General features: G+C 33.4%; 2 protein-coding genes across 4 annotated transcripts in view; one reads left to right on the top strand and one right to left on the bottom strand.

The window, feature by feature from the left end:
• The window catches only part of LOC130441515 (UDP-glucosyltransferase 2-like), a 30585-nt gene extending 21961 nt beyond the window's left edge, over positions 1–8624 (top strand). For 2 of the 3 annotated variants that reach the window (XM_056775235.1, XM_056775251.1), the window contains exons 2-6: positions 4373–4613; positions 5870–6471; positions 6533–6752; positions 7525–7744; positions 8333–8624. In XM_056775235.1, the coding sequence (XP_056631213.1) occupies positions 4373–4613; positions 5870–6471; positions 6533–6752; positions 7525–7744; positions 8333–8606 (1557 nt within the window). In that variant the 3' untranslated portion in view covers positions 8607–8624. Of the gene's footprint in view, positions 1–824; positions 873–4372; positions 4614–5869; positions 6472–6532; positions 6753–7524; positions 7745–8332 lie in introns of those variants that run through there. The other variant, XM_056775243.1, reaches the window with a different exon arrangement.
• A 452-nt stretch (positions 8625–9076) lies between these two features.
• LOC130450414 (odorant receptor 94a-like) lies at positions 9077–16179 on the bottom strand. The gene is made up of 7 exons (XM_056788790.1): positions 15956–16179; positions 15623–15851; positions 15210–15568; positions 10450–10549; positions 10287–10388; positions 10079–10234; positions 9077–9229 (listed from the first exon to the last, which is right to left on the bottom strand). The coding sequence occupies exons 1-7, from the start codon at positions 16177–16179 to the stop codon at positions 9176–9178; spliced, it is 1224 nt and encodes a 407-aa protein (XP_056644768.1). The 3' UTR covers positions 9077–9175.
• Between the last annotated feature and the right edge of the window lie 174 nt (positions 16180–16353).

Raw genomic sequence — 16353 nt, 5'->3', positions numbered from 1 at the left:
TAACATACCGGTGAAATTAATCCCACTAGATAGAAAAATAAAATATTCAAAAAGATCGATCACTTCTCCAAAATTTGTGATTTGGACGCACCAACAGGTTCTTCAGGTGTGGAAAAACCTCGAAATCTATTTTTGAACAAGAAGAAAACGTTGGGTACCAAACAAGGATTCATCATCACCAAAAAACCACAAAAAAAAATGTTTCGAGTATGTAAACAACTCTAAAAATAATCGCTTTAAGAATCCAATAGTTTTTGGTCATACAAAAATCTTTTTTCTATGAATTCGCTTCTTGAAACGTCACGTAATGCTAAAGACGGTACTACACGATGTATCCAACGTTCGCGTTCCAACGTACAGCTGCACATCGGAAGTAAAGCTGCAATTACACGATGAATCCAGCGTTTGGGCCAACATTCACCTCCCAACGTTGACTGAACATCACCTAAATTCACCAAAAAGAAAAGAAAATATAACGACACGGAATTTCAAACATAAATAACCTGTCGACGCGAAGGATAATAAACGCAAACAACTTTAAGTATGATCTGAAGACGTTTCGTGACTTAAAATCCACTTTAGAGACCAAGGAAAGGTCGACAAAGGGGACTTGACTGTGTTGACAGTTGACAGTGTTGCCATATCTCGAAACTTAAGTAGCAACTTTCGTATGTACGAATCATCTTTATAGATCCATTAAAAATTTACCCTTTTTGGTATATTAATGTGACGACCATGTATAAAAAGCATTATTTATAAAGTATTGATAAGAAAATATATATCTAAACGACTTGTTTATTGAGATATCCATTAGGAGATAATTTCGAAACATTAAACGAAAGAATTCATCAGAATTTAATCACGAGAAAATGGTAAGTAGTTATAATTTTTAGTATTCTATAATTTCAGTAATATTTGAAAGGTGTCTCAAAAAAGAAAGTTCAATTCATTGGGAATTTGTTTCTTAAAAATAACATCGTCCAAATTTAAACAAGCACTAAAATTGCCTATGACAGTTCCACACCGTAATCGCCGCCATTTAGTGACAAATATTTTCTTGTAATTGTTTAAGAGTAGTCGATTTGTTAGTATAAACATCAGATGTAACATAACCTCACAAAAATCCATGCAATTTGTTCTTTCGGTAGCCGCACTGCTCAAATCTTAAGCTACTGTTTCCGTATTTTCGTTAGTTGTCGTCAAGAACGCGGCGCGTCGACAACAGAGCCCGTTTTTACGAATCTCCGGTATGTCTTCCACACCTTTGAACGATTTTGAACGATAAAAATGTTGTTTGACTTATACCGATATTACCTTGACATTACTTAATCGAATATTATATCTACAATGTTTCTTATTTACTAGAGTCGCGTTTCTAACAGTATATGTTTGTTAATCGACCCAAATTACACGTTTTTGATTTACCGTGGTTTAATTAGTTTGAGGCACCATTCGCGCGCTTAATCATCTGGTTTACGAACTTAAGGCTTTGATCAGTAATAAGTAATACAAAGATGAAATTTTTGTCACCAATCAAAAACTACTTTCTTGAACTTGAAAAAAGACTGTAGATGTTAAATCGATACTGCGTGGACGGTAAAATCCCTGCAATTCGTTCTTTCGATAGCCGCACTACTCAAATCTTAAGCTACTGTTTCCGTATTTTCGTTAGTTGTCGTCAAGAACGCGGCGCGTCGACAACAGAGCCCGTTATTACAAATCTCCGGTATGTCTTCCACACCTTTGAACGATTTGGTAGCGGCGAATTGGGAAATTGTTATTGAAATTCGCCATTCAACGAGCAAGTGCTTTTATGACAAGAAACACAACTCTCTGATGCACGAAAAATGTTGTTTGACTTATACCGATATTACCTTGACATTACTTAATCGAATATTATATCTACAATGTTTCTTATTTACTAGAGTCGCGTTTCTAACAGTATATGTTTGTTAATCGACCCAAATTACACGTTTTTGATTTACCGTGGTTTAATTAGTTTGAGGCACCATTCGCGCGCTTAATCATCTGGTTTACGAACTTGAGGCTTTGATCAGTAATAAGTAATACAAAGATGAACTTTTTGTCACCAATCAAAAACTACTTTCTTGAACTTGAAAAAAGACTGTAGATGTTAAATCGATACTGCGTGGACGGTAAAATCCCTGCAATTCGTTCTTTCGATAGCCGCACTGCTCAAATCTTAAGCTACTGTTTCCGTATTTTCGTTAGTTGTCGTCAAGAACGCGGCGCGTCGACAACAGAGCCCGTTTTGACGAATCTCCGGTATGTCTTCCACACCTTTGAACGATTTGGTAGCGGCGAATTAGGAAATTGTTATTGAAATTCGCCATTCAACGAGCAAGTGCTTTTATGACACGAAACACAACTCTCTGATGCACGAAAAATGTTGTTTGACTTATACCGATATTACCTTGACATTACTTAATCGAATATTATATCTACAATGTTTCTTATTTACTAGAGTCGCGTTTCTAACAGTATATGTTTGTTAATCGACCCAAATTACACGTTTTTGATTTACCGTGGTTTAATTAGTTTGAGGCACCATTCGCGCGCTTAATCATCTGGTTTACGAACTTAAGGCTTTGATCAGTAATAAGTAATACAAAGATGAACTTTTTGTCACCAATCAAAAACTACTTTCTTGAACTTGAAAAAAGACTGTAGATGTTAAATCGATACTGCGTGGACGGTAAAATCCCTGCAATTCGTTCTTTCGATAGCCGCACTGCTCAAATCTTAAGCTACTGTTTCCGTATTTTCGTTAGTTGTCGTCAAGAACGCGGCGCGTCGACAACAGAGCCCGTTTTTACGAATCTCCGGTATGTCTTCCACACCTTTGAACGATTTGGTAGCGGCGAATTAGGAAATTGTTATTGAAATTCGCCATTCAACGAGCAAGTGCTTTTATGACACGAAACACAACTCTCTGATGCACGAAAAATGTTGTTTGACTTATACCGATATTACCTTGACATTACTTAATCGAATATTATATCTACAATGTTTCTTATTTACTAGAGTCGCGTTTCTAACAGTATATGTTTGTTAATCGACCCAAATTACACGTTTTTGATTTACCGTGGTTTAATTAGTTTGAGGCACCATTCGCGCGCTTAATCATCTGGTTTACGAACTTGAGGCTTTGATCAGTAATAAGTAATACAAAGATGAACTTTTTGTCACCAATCAAAAACTACTTTCTTGAACTTGAAAAAAGACTGTAGATGTTAAATCGATACTGCGTGGACGGTAAAATCCCTGCAATTCGTTCTTTCGATAGCCGCACTGCTCAAATCTTAAGCTACTGTTTCCGTATTTTCGTTAGTTGTCGTCAAGAACGCGGCGCGTCGACAACAGAGCCCGTTTTGACGAATCTCCGGTATGTCTTCCACACCTTTGAACGATTTGGTAGCGGCGAATTAGGAAATTGTTATTGAAATTCGCCATTCAACGAGCAAGTGCTTTTATGACACGAAACACAACTCTCTGATGCACGAAAAATGTTGTTTGACTTATACCGATATTACCTTGACATTACTTAATCGAATATTATATCTACAATGTTTCTTATTTACTAGAGTCGCGTTTCTAACAGTATATGTTTGTTAATCGACCCAAATTACACGTTTTTGATTTACCGTGGTTTAATTAGTTTGAGGCACCATTCGCGCGCTTAATCATCTGGTTTACGAACTTAAGGCTTTGATCAGTAATAAGTAATACAAAGATGAACTTTTTGTCACCAATCAAAAACTACTTTCTTGAACTTGAAAAAAGACTGTAGATGTTAAATCGATACTGCGTGGACGGTAAAATCCCTGCAATTCGTTCTTTCGATAGCCGCACTGCTCAAATCTTAAGCTACTGTTTCCGTATTTTCGTTAGTTGTCGTCAAGAACGCGGCGCGTCGACAACAGAGCCCGTTTTTACGAATCTCCGGTATGTCTTCCACACCTTTGAACGATTTGGTAGCGGCGAATTAGGAAATTGTTATTGAAATTCGCCATTCAACGAGCAAGTGCTTTTATGACACGAAACACAACTCTCTGATGCACGAAAAATGTTGTTTGACTTATACCGATATTACCTTGACATTACTTAATCGAATATTATATCTACAATGTTTGTTATTTACTAAAGTCGCGTTTCTAACAGTACATGTTTGTTAATCGACCCAAATTACACGTTTTTGATTTATCGTGGTTTAATTAGTTTTGAGGCACCATTCCCGCGCTTAATCATCTGGTTTACGAACTTTGATCAGTAATAAGTAATACAAAGATAAACTTTTTTTTGAGTCACCAATCAAAAACTACTTTCTTGAACTTGAAAAATTTTTTTTTAGTTATTAGTTATGAAGAAAATAAATCTAATTGTATGTTCGATTTTTATAATTACGGATATGATTTTTGAAATATCCGCCTCCAATATTTTGATAGTAGACAACGTTCCGTCACCTAGCCATCAGATTTGGAACTATGGAATTGTCAAAGCGTTATTAGAAAGGGGGCATAATATCACTTTGTTGGGATTAAGAAACATCGACATTATCGTTCATGAAAATTTAACTATGTACGAATTAGAAGGTAATGAAAGTTTCTATGTGCAATATATGTGAAACAGATTTAGTTAGGTTGCAGTCGCATTTCTATAAGTATACGTTTGTTAATCGACCCGAATTACACGTTTTTGTTTTATCCAGGTTTACGATTAACCTTATTAGCTTCTAACGACCTTATAGTTCGACATAAATATTTGATTAATTATCAAAGATGAATATATATTTCCGCGTTTTGTTTTTTCTAGGAAAAAACTCCAATTAGAATAGTAATTATGACGATGTTTTTTCTAATATAACTCACTTAAGGTGGAAATTATTAAACTCCGTTATTCAAACAAGCTCAAACGATTTGATTTTATTGAGCGGTCGCATTTCTATCAGTACACGTTTGTTAATCGACCCTAATTACACGTTTTTGATTATTCCAGGCTTACGATTAACCTTATTAGCTCCTAACGACCTTATAGTTCGACATAAATATTTGATTAATTATCAAAGATGAATATATCTTTCCGCGTTTTGTTTTTTTCTAGGAAAAAACTCCAATTAGAATAGTAATTCTGACGATGTTTTCCTAATGTAACTTACTCAAGGTGGAAAATATTAAACTTCGTTATTCAAACAAGCTCAAACGTTTTGGTCTTATTGAGCAGTCGCATTTCTAACAGTACACGTTTGTTAATCGACTGGAATTACACGTTTTTGATTATTCCAGGTTTACGATTAACTTTACTAGTTTCTAACGACCTTATAGTTCGACATAAATATTTGATTAATTATCAAAGATGAATATATCTTTCCGCGTTTTGTTTTTTCTAGGAAAAAACTCCAATTAGAATAGTAATTATGACGATGTTTTTTCTAATATAACTCACTTAAGGTGTAAATTATTAAACTCCGTTATTCAAACAAGCTCAAACGATTTGATCTTATTGATTAGTCGCATTTCTAACAGTACACGTTTGTTAATCGACTGGAATTACACGTTTTTGAATTATACAATTAATTTTTAACCACCAAAAATATTTTATTGAATATTAAAAAGACAAAGAAATATGTTTTCATAATGTATCTTTATATATAGGGTGTTTCATTTCAAAAAATCTAACAACTTTATGGCATTCTGGAATACCCTGTAATATTGTAAATAATAATATAGTGTGAAGACTAATGATGATGATGAAGTTTTCAAATTGATATCTCGAAGAACGACGAACTTTATCACGCTAATCAATCATTCTGCATTGTTTAATCACACTGTATAATTAAACTTTGTTTTAGCATTGCCTGAATCGACGAAAAACGTTTTAAACATCAACAAACTACATAAATATGGGGTACTCGACAACATTAAATTAAAAAACGATTACGAAATTTCCACGTGCACTCGTAATCTCGAATCTCCATCTTTAAACGCCATCTTAAATTACCCAACGGATTTTTTCGATTTACTTATATTCGATATAAGTTTCAGTTGTTTATTACCTTTAATTAAAAAATTCGATTTCCCCCCCAGCATCGGTATAACTGCTTTCATGATCCCCAAATACATATCGGATATTTTCGGTAAAGACGTCAACCCTTCCTACGAGCCCTTCATGTATACGACATTTTCCACTGATATGAATTTCGCCCAACGAATCCAAAATTATTTTTTCACGTATTTTGATACCTACACGTGGCGCAGGCTCTACGATTCCGAGTTGGTTCGAGTATTGAACCGATCGTTCGGAAATCACATGCTACCTCTTCATCATCTACACGATCATCTTTCGCTGCTTCTTTGTAACCTGGTGATTGGTTTCCACTATCCGAGATCGTTACCTCCTAGCGTCATACCTATCGGAGGTGTCCATTTGGACCTTATCAACAAATTACCTAAAGTAAGTACACTAAATGAAAAGAAAATGTTTATCAACTTGCTTTTTATTTTAAATCCGACAGGATCTTCAGGAAATAGTGGACGATTCCCCCCACGGTATCATCATATTTTCGTTAGGATCGAATCTGAATTCCAACGATATGGATTCAACTAAAATCCGTTATATTCTCGATGCATTCTCGAAATTAAACGAAACCATTTTGTGGAAAATAACAAAGACGTTAGAAAACTTACCAAAAAACGTGATTTTGCGCAAATGGTTGCCTCAACAAGAATTACTAGGTATCTGTCCCATCTTACATACGTCGGCATAAGTCTGGCAACGCTGTCGTTAAAATCTCTTGATAGCGTAGAAAACGTACGGGAAATTCTTAAAAACGGGCTCTGTTAACGACGCGCCGCGTTCTGGAAGACCCTGTATTTGTACAAACGAACAAAACCATGGAAATTGTGGTACTGCCGCGTCTCCTCCATAATTAATCGGCGTTACTGGGTGTATTGGAATGCTCAGAATCCTGAGTTGTATGTATTGACAGGTTGCCATGCGGTAAAAATGTTCGACGTACCCGAACGCGAGTACGAAACTATGTTTACTTAAAATCCACAACAATTTCCGACTCGCCGATACTAAATTTCTTAATAGTATAGAAAACGTACGGGAAATTCTTAAAAACGGGCTCTGTTAACGACGCGTCGCGTTTTGGATGACCCCGTATTTGTACAAACTAACAAAAACATGGAAACTGGTGCTGCCGCGTCTCTTATGGGTTCATAATTTTTTGATTGACCAAAGTTATCTGAAAATGCTCTAAAATTCACGTGGACAAAAGGACAACGTTCCAACACTCGTGAACATCCGTCATTTCATGCAGGACACCTTTCCTGACCCCCAAACTGCAAGGGACAATTTGAAACTCTTCGCGGACATCTTGACGTAAATGCGTTTATCAAGATGGCGACTCTCTTTTTCGAATTTTTTTTTTATGTAATTTTGTTGCCCGACTTACGCCGATCCCTGTATACGGATAGGAATTTCAATCGATACATTTTCCAGCTCACAATAAAACGAAATTGTTCATCAGCCATTGCGGTGGATTGAGCACCGTGGAAGCGGCACGTTTCGGAGTACCGATTTTGGCCCTACCTTTTATGCTCGATCAAAATCAAAACGCGGAACAAATTGAGAATCAAAAGTGGGGAAAAGTTTTGCCTTTCCAAAAAATAACCACCGAAAATATTTACGACGCGATTCATCGGCTTCTACATGATCCCGAGTGAGTTTTTTGTGTCGAATTATACTACGGGGACCAAATAATAACCGAAATACCATTTTTTTTGTTTTTTTTTTGCTATAAAAGTTGATATTTTTCACAGTTTTTTCCAATATAGTCTTCGTAAACATCTACACAGTTTTCGGACGCCTTTTCCGTAAAATTCTATCGACTTATTACATAACCTCAATCTTCGCACTGTTTTCGAATCGTAGTTATTTTCAATGGACCAAATTGATAGTCCCAAGGCGACAAATCGGGACTATAAGAAGGGTTTCCTAACCTACTTAGTTGTCTTGCAGCAATATCGCGTCGTTTTCGTCTGTATGCAGGTTTTATCGTGTTTTTGGTGGCTCTCCTTCCTCTCCATACCGCTGCAGGAGACGGAAATTTCCATCGGCGGGTTGTAGCTTCCGAAAAGTCCCGAAGGTGACGCCTCGAGTTTGAAATTTTCAATAATCTTTTTCGCAAAACTTTTGGAACCACCCTCGAACGTCATTACGCCAAATTTTTCTTTATTTCGGTTATTTTTGTGTATCTCCTCGTACATTATCCGTTAAAATATTTTGCGTTTTGTTTTTTTTTTTTTAGATATCGTACGAACGCTCAAAGAATGTCACGTTTAGTTAGAGATCAAACTGACAGTTCTAGAGAGCGCGCCATCTATTGGATAGAATATGCAATTAGACATAACGGCACTCGGTTTTTAAAACCGGAAACTACGAATTCATCGTTTTTTATAAGATATTCGTTAGATATTTTAACATTTTTAACCGTACTGTCGATAATTTTAACGAAATCGTTAATAACTACATCGAAATTTTTAATTACGTATTGTATAAATCGAAAGGTTAAAGTTGAATAAATTTAATTTAAAAAATAACGTGGGTCGTAATCATTTTTTTTTTTTTCGTCAATATCGTTCATTTTGACTCACAGGAAACGGATATACCTACTTTACAGCGTTATTAATTAACCGATAACCGATTAAATCTGTAATAAACGCTACCTTTTATACAGGATGTCATTTTTAAATACCACACTGTATATTTCCATCCCGTCACTTCTATTTAACGAACCGACAGTTTAGAGGTTAGTTTTCGATATTGAATTACGTCATTTTTGTAACAGACTCTTAAAATCCCAAATATAAATGCAAATTGAACCATTTTTATATACGAGGGTTGCTGTTTGGGACTTAAAACACCCATATTTGTGAAAAAAATATTAAATCGTGGTTAGATCGGCAGTGGCTCGCGCGAACGACGAGAACACTCCAAAAAACCGAACAAGCCTCAAAGTCGTTGACTAAATTTTTAAATAACAAAAAAAATCCATTTTAAGGCTGCTTATTTTATTATTGCAATTTTTTTTTGAATTGGGGATTATATTAAATAATGTTGACGTAATTTTTTTTTCAATTTCGAATTGTTTTTATCCTCTACTGTTAGTCAAAACCGCCAAGTAAGAATACGCCGCTTTCATGGACTGAAATAACAAATTCAAATTAAAAAATGTATTACGCAGGGTGTCCATAGGGTAAAAAACACCCTTCTGAATTGAATTAATTCGTAAAGGACAACCTGTATATATATAAATAAATTCTAAATTATAACAAACTAAAAATAGAATTAGTTGTCGGATATTTTTTATTTATTTAAAACGTAGCTCGCTAATTTCATTTTTAGTTTATTATTGTTTACAAAAGTGTACTCTAAGAGCGTTCGGTACATCGATTTACGTAAAACAAACCACAGAACAACATGAAATCTACGAGGTATGGTAATTAAGCTTCGGGATTATATACATATAGATAAAAAAAACGAGTTTTACACAAGATTTTATCATCGATTTCCATAATATAAATTTTCTACTTTACATAACAATTACCGCATCTTTGATTTATGCCAGGCAATTATTACGATTTTCTTTAAAGTGTGATTTGATGTTAAATAATAAAAATAACTCGCAGGGGACGATATCGGGACTATAAAGTGGGCGCAAGAGGAATTTGAAGCATAAAAAACCTGTCAACACGAAGGATAATAAACGCAACGACTCTAAGTTTGTTCTGAAGACGTTTCGGGACTTCAATCCACTTCAGAGACCAAGGAATTAAGGTACCAAGTGGATTTGACTCAGATAACGTGTTCCAAGGAAAAAGAAGACTTCTATAACTAGGAAAATCGATCCTGGAGGAGAGTAGAACTGTGACTTGTCCAATTTCTAACATAACCAATCTTTGAATACGATTTTTTATGTTTTTTAGTAGATAGATATTTGTTTTGAAGTTATGACTCAATTTTCACACCTCGTAGTACATTCTAATGAGTTTACCGTAACTGCTGTGGCATTTGTGAGTATGAAAAATGGTCCCACGGATATAGTGAGCGGTTTTTGGGAACGCAAAATTATGAAAACCAACATTTCCTTTATAGTTTTCGGTAAATCGTACCATTCGCAATCGAAAACGGCGTGCGCCACTTGGGTGCTCTAAAAATGATGAAACGATGAATTTGTGTAAAATTTTTTCGACGACTTTCACCTGTATAGTAACTTCGTTGGCGTGCCAGGCCAACATGAAAATTTGAAGGACCATACAGCTTAGATAAGTCAGTTGAAATATAAGCATTAGATTCGGTTCGGACTGGAAAAAAAATTATTAATAAACGTTTCGAAAAACGTTGCTTTGTTTTTCGGGTACTTACCATCAGAAGTTCATAAACAATTCCGGTTATTTGGAAAGAATTTATAGTAAATTCCAATAGTAGAAGATATTTCATATTTTCGTCTAAATTCGCTACAAAACTATTAATAACGATAATTTAATTATAATATTGAATTTTTGTGCTTCTTTAATAGCCCTCGTAGCACCACCCAAGTTTCAATGCTCTTTCTTTATTAATTTCTGAGATACAGTCTATTAAAGTTAAACATATTTTCTTGTATTTATTGAATTCATTTCGTCCTAATTTTTTGAATATCCCTCGTAGTACAAGCTCGATTATTTTTTTCCGAGTACTTTCATCCTTTAAAACCACCTTCCCAAAATATGGACATCATACATGACATACTTTCTTTTGTATGATTTTTAAACTACATCGATGTCGATTTTTATTGAGGATCCATCACCAATTAGTACATAATCTCAATATTTCGATCATATCTTCCGAAACATTCATTATATCAACTTCTAACTATTTCCTTTTGATAGACAACGAGTAAATTTATATAATCTGAAAGTTTCAATGCTCTTTCTTTATTAATTTCTGAGATACAGTCTATTAAAGTTAACCATATTTTCTTAATTCATAAAGTCTCAATTTTTTCAATATCCCTCGTAGTACAAGCTCGTTTATTTTTTTCCGAGTACTTTCATCCTTTAAAACCACCTTCCCAAAATATGGATATCATATATGACATACTTTCTTTTGTACGATTTTTAAACTACATCGATGTCGATTTTTATTGAGGATCCATCACCAATTAGTACATAATCTCGATATTTCGATCATACCTTCCGAAACATTCATTATATCAACTTCTAACTATTTCCTTTTGATAGACAACGAGTAAATTTATATAATCTGAAAGTTTCAATGCTCTTTCTTTATTAATTTCTGAGATACAGTCTATTAAAGTTAACCATATTTTCTTAATTCATAAAGTCTCAATTTTTTCAATATCCCTCGTAGTACAAGCTCGTTTATTTTTTTCCGAGTACTTTCATCCTTTAAAACCACCTTCCCAAAATATGGATATCATATATGACATACTTTCTTTTGTACGATTTTTAAACTACATCGATGTCGATTTTTATTGAGGATCCATCACCAATTAGTACATAATCTCGATATTTCGATCATACCTTCCGAAACATTCATTATATCAACTTCTAACTATTTCCTTTTGATAGACAACGAGTAAATTTATATAATCTGAAAGTTTCAATGCTCTTTCTGTATTAATTTCTGAGATACAGTCTATTAAAGTTAACCATATTTTCTTAATTCATAACGTCTCAATTTTTTGAATATCCCTCGTAGTACAAGCTCGATTATTTTTTTCCGAGTACTTTCATCCTTTAAAACCACCTTCCCAAAATATGGATATCATATATGACATATTTTCTTTTGTACGATTTTTAAACTACATCGATGTCGATTTTTATTGAGGATCCATCACCAATTAGTACATAATCTCGATATTTCGATCATACCTTCCGAAACATTCATTATATCAACTTCTAACTATTTCCTTTTGATAGACAACGAGTAAATTTATATAATCTGAAAGTTTCAATGCTCTTTCTGTATTAATTTCTGAGATACAGTCTATTAAAGTTAACCATATTTTCTTAATTCATAACGTCTCAATTTTTTGAATATCCCTCGTAGTACAAGCTCGATTATTTTTTTCCGAGTACTTTCATCCTTTAAAACCACCTTCCCAAAATATGGATATCATATATGACATATTTTCTTTTGTACGATTTTTAAACTACATCGATGTCGATTTTTATTGAGGATCCATCACCAATTAGTACATAATCTCGATATTTCGATCATACCTTCCGAAACATTCATTATATCAACTTCTAACTATTTCCTTTTGATAGACAACGAGTAAATTTATATAATCTGAAAGTTTCAATGCTCTTTCTTTATTAATTTCTGAGATACAGTCTATTAAAGTTAACCATATTTTCTTAATTCATAAAGTCTCAATTTTTTGAATATCCCTCGTAGTACAAGCTCGTTTATTTTTTTCCGAGTACTTTCATCCTTTAAAACCACCTTCCCAAAATATGGACATCATACATGACATATTTTCTTTTGTATGATTTTTAAACTACATCGATGTCGATTTTTATTGAGGATCCATCACCAATTAGTACATAATCTCGATATTTCGATCATACCTTCCGAAACATTCATTATATCAACTTCTAACTATTTCCTTTTAATAGACAACGAGTAAATCTAAATAATCTGAAAGTTTCAATGCTCTTTCTTTATTAATTTCTGAGATACAGTCTATTAAAGTTAACCATATTTTCTTAATTCATAAAGTCTCAATTTTTTGAATATCCCTCGTAGTACAAGCTCGATTATTTTTTTCCGAGTACTTTCATCCTTTAAAACCACCCTCCCGAAATATGGACATCATACATGACATACTTTCTTTTGTACGATTTTTAAACTACATCGATGTCGATTTTTATTGAGGATCCATCACCAATTAGTACATAATCTCAATATTTCGATCATATCTTCCGAAACATTCATTAAATCAACTTCTAACTATTTCCTTTTGATAGACAACGAGTAAATTTATATAATCTGAAAGTTTCAATGCTCTTTCTGTATTAATTTCTGAGATACAGTCTATTAAAGTTAACCATATTTTCTTAATTCATAACGTCTCAATTTTTTGAATATCCCTCGTAGTACAAGCTCGATTATTTTTTTCCGAGTACTTTCATCCTTTAAAACCACCTTCCCAAAATATGGATATCATATATGACATATTTTCTTTTGTACGATTTTTAAACTACATCGATGTCGATTTTTATTGAGGATCCATCACCAATTAGTACATAATCTCGATATTTCGATCATACCTTCCGAAACATTCATTATATCAACTTCTAACTATTTCCTTTTGATAGACAACGAGTAAATTTATATAATCTGAAAGTTTCAATGCTCTTTCTTTATTAATTTCTGAGATACAGTCTATTAAAGTTAAACATATTTTCTTGTATTTATTGAATTCATTTCGTCCTAATTTTTTGAATATCCCTCGTAGTACAAGCTCGATTATTTTTTTCCGAGTACTTTCATCCTTTAAAACCACCCTCCCGAAATATGGACATCATACATGACATACTTTCTTTTGTATGATTTTTAAACTACATCGATGTCGATTTTTATTGAGGATCCATCACCAATTAGTACATAATCTCGATATTTCGATCATACCTTCCGAAACATTCATTATATCAACTTCTAACTATTTCCTTTTAATAGACAACGAGTAAATCTAAATAATCTGAAAGTTTCAATGCTCTTTCTTTATTAATTTCTGAGATACAGTCTATTAAAGTTAACCATATTTTCTTAATTCATAAAGTCTCAATTTTTTGAATATCCCTCGTAGTACAAGCTCGATTATTTTTTTCCGAGTACTTTCATCCTTTAAAACCACCTTCCCAAAATATGGATATCATATATGACATATTTTCTTTTGTACGATTTTTAAACTACATCGATGTCGATTTTTATTGAGGATCCATCACCAATTAGTACATAATCTCGATATTTCGATCATACCTTCCGAAACATTCATTATATCAACTTCTAACTATTTCCTTTTGATAGACAACGAGTAAATTTATATAATCTGAAAGTTTCAATGCTCTTTCTTTATTAATTTCTGAGATACAGTCTATTAAAGTTAACCATATTTTCTTAATTCATAAAGTCTCAATTTTTTGAATATCCCTCGTAGTACAAGCTCGATTATTTTTTTCCGAGTACTTTCATCCTTTAAAACCACCTTCCCAAAATATGGATGTCATATATGACATATTTTCTTTTGTATGATTTTTAAACTACATCGATGTCGATTTTTATTGAGGATCCATCACCAATTAGTACATAATCTCGATATTTCGATCATACCTTCCGAAACATTCATTATATCAACTTCTAACTATTTCCTTTTAATAGACAACGAGTAAATTTATATAATCTGAAAGTTTCAATGCTCTTTCTGTATTAATTTCTGAGATACAGTCTATTAAAGTTAACCATATTTTCTTAATTCATAAAGTCTCAATTTTTTGAATATCCCTCGTAGTACAAGCTCGATTATTTTTTTCCGAGTACTTTCATCCTTTAAAACCACCTTCCCAAAATATGGATGTCATATATGACATATTTTCTTTTGTATGATTTTTAAACTACATCGATGTCGATTTTTATTGAGGATCCATCACCAATTAGTACATAATCTCGATATTTCGATCATACCTTCCGAAACATTCATTATATCAACTTCTAACTATTTCCTTTTAATAGACAACGAGTAAATTTATATAATCTGAAAGTTTCAATGCTCTTTCTGTATTAATTTCTGAGATACAGTCTATTAAAGTTAACCATATTTTCTTAATTCATAAAGTCTCAATTTTTTCAATATCCCTCGTAGTACAAGCTCGATTATTTTTTTCCGAGTACTTTCATCCTTTAAACCACCAAATAACAAATTTTTACGACCCGAGAATTTCAGTTTTCCATCTCCGTTTCTTTTCGAGATACGGTACGTCAAAGTTAACCTTATCTTGTTATAGATAATCCAATTTTACATCATAATTATTCCCCCACAGTCGAATTTTCCGTTCAAATATATAATAGAAGTACCAGATATATTTTCGAATATAAAAAAAAATAATTATACTCACGAAATTATGTCTAAATGTTTCGTTATAAGTTTTCTGAGGAGTTTCAATTTTTCGTTACGTCCATTCGAATTAGCGCAGCTTCTACCGAAGTTTCTAAAGTTAAATTGCAATATTTGCAATTGCCCCGATATGTAAGTCAATAATGACAAAAATATCAACTGAGTTATCGAATTGAAAGTACAACCAATCGATGCTGAAAGGGTGTCTAAGCAAAAAGCTTCCCAATAGTTCGTTTTCTCGTCAACAGGCCGCCATATTACATAAGGCAACGGTTTTTCTACAAGACTTTCATTCAACAATCCCAGTTTTGCTTTTTTCAATTGTTTTTCATAAACTGCAAAATATAAGTACTCTAATAAGCGGAAAAATTAAGTTACGAGGGTTGCTACTGATACGAATACGTCAAATCTGACCTTGAACTCTTTGTTTCGATTTGTCCATCTCGAAACTTCCTTAACAACCCTCGTAGTCATCATATCGATCTTACCAAGAAATTTGGTCGTTATTAAAGTGATTCCGCATAATGTCGAAGCAGTAAACAAAAAAAGTGAAAGAAACGTATTATATCTCGCGTTTTTCGTATAAATATCGATAATATCATCGTTCCATGTATCAATTTCCTTTTCGTGATCTTCAATTTCACTAAAAAACGCAATTAAACCAATAATATTTTGACACCCATCCCAAGTGCTACGTAACCGATACAAAAGAGTGTAATAAACGAAAAAAAAAAAGAAGAATTGCACCTTATCATTTCCGTAACCTTTTTCCTTTGACAAATGGCAGCTTTAACTAAAATAAGTGTACACAATATAATAACCGAAATGGCTTGTAGGACTTCGACAGAATCCGTCTGCCATATCGGTACTATTCCTACATATAAAGCAATAACGAAGCAAGTGAAATAGATATGCATGAAAAGAGAATAGAATTTGTATATAGAACGTTGGAACGGACTCAAAGAAGCCATTTTGACCCTCCACGAACCAGAGAAAAGCATTAACGCTTTCACTATACGCAAATGCTGCATTCTGAAAGAGAAAAAACTTCGCGTCTTGTAAACATAACCTCAAACAAATTTTTGATTATTAAAACTTACTTGCGAAACGTTATTCTTCAGTAAGAGAGGCCGTTCGGCGTAAAA

The sequence above is a fragment of the Diorhabda sublineata genome, chromosome 1 (assembly GCF_026230105.1).
Source record: "Diorhabda sublineata isolate icDioSubl1.1 chromosome 1, icDioSubl1.1, whole genome shotgun sequence".
NCBI lineage: Eukaryota > Metazoa > Arthropoda > Insecta > Coleoptera > Chrysomelidae > Diorhabda > Diorhabda sublineata.
The sequence above is the reverse complement of the archived record's forward strand: the minus strand, read 5'-3'. Positions and strand labels throughout refer to the sequence as shown.

Bases quoted from the DNA above. Each gene is read 5' to 3' on its own strand.
- LOC130450414 (XM_056788790.1), bottom strand. From the start codon at position 16,179: ATGGCTTCTTTGAGTCCGTTCCAACGTTCTATATACAAATTCTATTCT. The intron at 10,389-10,449 runs GTAAGTACCCGA...TTTTTTTTCCAG, and splicing joins TTGTTTATGAACTTCTGATG to TCCGAACCGAATCTAATGCT. The intron at 10,235-10,286 runs GTGAAAGTCGTC...CATCATTTTTAG, and splicing joins CCAACGAAGTTACTATACAG to AGCACCCAAGTGGCGCACGC.